At 40.8% G+C, this 3,324-nt stretch overlaps 1 protein-coding gene across 1 annotated transcript in view; it reads left to right on the forward strand.

Annotated features, from left to right (window-relative positions):
• LOC146647531 (putative uncharacterized protein MYH16) overlaps positions 1–1,537 on the forward strand; it is a 1,632-nt gene extending 95 nt beyond the window's left edge. The window contains exons 1-3 of the mRNA XM_085389929.1: positions 1–1,037; positions 1,120–1,297; positions 1,398–1,537. The exon at positions 1–1,037 is cut by the window's left edge and continues 95 nt beyond it. Of these exons, the coding sequence (XP_085246055.1) occupies positions 831–1,037; positions 1,120–1,297; positions 1,398–1,537 (525 nt within the window). The 5' untranslated portion in view covers positions 1–830. The remainder of the gene's footprint in view (positions 1,038–1,119; positions 1,298–1,397) is intronic.
• The last annotated feature ends 1,787 nt before the right edge of the window (positions 1,538–3,324 follow it).

The raw sequence follows: 3,324 nt of genomic DNA on the forward strand, positions 1-3,324 counted from the left end.
TTCGTTGTTTTGGCTATAACTGATAATATTAAAAGGAGCGGGGGGCCACACTGACATCATAAACCGCACAGCTTTTGACTTTAGTTTACACATTTATCATTTTAAATTTTTTACATTGATGTACTTTTTTAACAATATAAAAATATTATATATACCCACACATAAACTGACACCACTGATGGGCTATGCTATAGGCATGCTTCAAAGCGACTAAATACTGTCATGTCACAGGACGCACATCATTACAAAGCACTCTAAAACCCTTAAATAGGGGTGCTGCTACCAGGCACTATCATTCAGTTGAGTCCATGCATTGGAACCAGACACACGAGGTAAGAGAAAACACTAAAATGTATTCAGATGACATTAACACAGCCACTGTGGGTCCCCTCATAGATGGCTTTTTTGATCAACTAAACATGTCGCAGGTGCGATCCATGCTGGTTGGTCGCCCAGATGACTGCACTGTCCAGCTAATGTGTCACATGTCACATGTCAATATAATAAGATGATATAAAAACTAATTATAGGATTAAGGATTTATATTTACATGCTAGTGGCTAGCCATTTGCACATGCCTTTGCATGTAGCACACTGGCATATGCAGAAATATGACAAAACAAAGTTATGAGCTGTATGTTATACTCAATGTAACATACAGCTCATAACTTTGTGCTGCAGGCCAGACAACCAAAGTTGTCTGGCCTGCAGCACATTTCTGCTTTTATGGAACTTTTGACAAACAGCAAATTGTAACAGAGTGTGTCTTCACTAAACACTCAGTGGATAAATATGACGCCTTCCTGCACACAATAGTAGATACTCTTTGCATGCAGGTGAAGGAGCTGGAGCTGGAGCTGGACTCTGAACAAAAGCGGCACGCTGAGACAGTGAAGACGCTGCGGAAGAACGAGCGTCGGCTGAAGGAACTGCTGTTCCAGTCGGAGGAGGACCAGAAGAACCAGCAGAGGATGCAGGAGCTGGTGGAGAGGCTGCAAAACAAGATGAAGGCCTACAAGAGACAAGTAGAGGAGGCCGTACATCACCTCATCCTCTTACTCTGAACACGTTTCCAAGCATGGTGTTTGTGGGCTTTAACTCACACTGCTGTCACTTCAGGAGGAACAAGCTAACATGAACCTGGCAAAGTACAGGAAGACCGTGCACGAGCTGGATGATGCCGAAGAGAGGGCGGACATTGCTGAATCAGCGCTCACCAAGATTAGGACCAAGAACAGAGGAAGCTTCGGCAAGGGATACTCCTCCCTAAGTATTCTCTGGAACAGTATATTATCAGGTGTATTACGCGGTTTATTAAATAATAACTCCATGTTAGCCTCTTCTACTAAGTACTTGTTCTGACTCTAAGGCCTGTGTCTGTTCTAACAGGGTTACAGCACTCCCAGGCCGAGTCCGGTCACCCAGTTCAGTGGGCTCGGAAGGCAGAGGAGAGAAGATCCTCAACGATGACGAGGAGTCAGTCAGCTCCCTCATCCCAGCCTATCTCAACTCCCTCAAGAAGCTCATGATTGATTAGGAGCATGGCTTCAATTTCACCATCATCCCCCAGAAGTGAAGCATGGTACAGTATGAAGTTTGAAACATCCAAAAGGTTCCATGGGTGGAACCTGACTTTTTTTTGTGTATGCTGTACATTCCTGTTGAGTTTTCTACAATGTACTTGTGGCTTCCTCTCTGAGTGAAAGCTCATAGCCCTGACACATTCCAGCTTTATATCCCCTTTTTATCCATTTATACTGTAACATTTGTATGTAAAAACTAATAAATGTATTTCTAAGTGTTCCAGATTTCCAAATATCTAAAGAACAATCCTCAGGCTGATTCTCAGTCTGGAACACACCATTTTATATGAGATATTGTATTTGTTTAATACATAAAAAGCCAGACAAGACAAAGCATCAATAGTTACAAAATAAAGCTGGCACCCAGAAACTGCAGTTCCTCTAATGGCCACACGAGGCTGTTCAAAAAGCAAGTCAATCCACTACAGACTTCCAAATCAAAATGTGCAACTTTACTGTACTGACATATATACGGGGTGGCTGAGGCTATTCCAGATATTTGTGCTTTAGCAGATATCCTTCTCTTTCTGTAAACATGCAGAGTTTATGGATGCAGCTTGTGGATGGGGCTATGTGAAAAAGTAACTGCCCCTCAAACATAGTAACTGGTTTGAGGGGCAGTTACTTGGGATGGAGCGTTTTTCATACATTTCCAGGAAGGATGTTGTTCCTCTTAGTAAATAAGCTCATTATTTAAAATCTGCACTTTGTATTTATTCCGGCTCTCTTTTTCCGATGTGACCATCAGGAAACTACTGTTGGCAAGGCAAGGCAAGTTTATTTGTATAGCACAATTCAACAATGAGGTGATTCAAAGTGCTTTACAGAGACATTAGAAACAAAAACAAATAAAAAGCATGTAGTCAATGTAGTCAAGATTTCCTACATTTAAGCAAATGCATGACAACCTTTAAGATAAATAAGGTTCAAACTGGCTGCAGTATTTATTAAACCATACATGCGAGAGGCTACAGGGAAGTTTTTGAGTCCGTACATAAGTGGTGACTTAAATACAAAGCACTTTTTTTCATGATTAGTTTTTGCCTTATAAATGACTTCAGTCACTATCATAAAGTGCTGCTGGGGTGCTGTCAGCACATGGAGTAGTTTAGGCCATTAATGTCAGTGTATTTTCAGATTTCAAATGTATCTGTCTGAACTTTTCACTGACTAAACCTGTAACAAGACCTGACCAAATATGCTGTTGAATGTGAATATGTTTTTTTAAGGAAATAAAAGACCTTTTTTTCCCATTAACTCTGTTTTGTTTTTTTTTATAACTTTTTATTTGTCAGTTTACAGTATGAGAATACAAAACTTACGGTCAGCATAGGAGACATACACAATTCCAGTAATAGCATCTTCTTACATCATGGTAATATTCAGTTATTCAGTACAAAGGGAGTACACAACCCATTTTTCCCAGAGCTTCTTAAATTTCTCAAGCTCGAGTCTAAGGGCAAAGGTAAGTCTTTCCATTCCAAAAATTTCTTCCACTACCCCACGCCATTGGGCCCTAGTTGGAGGGTCTGCCTTTTGCCATCTTCGGGTTATGGCCTTCCTGCAGCCAGCCAAAAGTATTTTCAATAAATAATTATCTTTATGTGGGAGTGCCGTAGGCAATTTGCCAAGATACAACGTATCAAATGAATAGACTATTTTAATCCCAATTATTTTGTATATCTCAAGGGCCACCTCCCCCCAATATGGCTGGATCCTTGGGCAGGCCCAGAAGACATGA

Source organism: Rhamphochromis longiceps, linkage group LG18 (genome assembly GCF_057381845.1).
Source record: "Rhamphochromis longiceps isolate RC_006_pf linkage group LG18, R_longiceps_female_GT1.1, whole genome shotgun sequence".
Classification (NCBI taxonomy): domain Eukaryota; kingdom Metazoa; phylum Chordata; class Actinopteri; order Cichliformes; family Cichlidae; genus Rhamphochromis; species Rhamphochromis longiceps.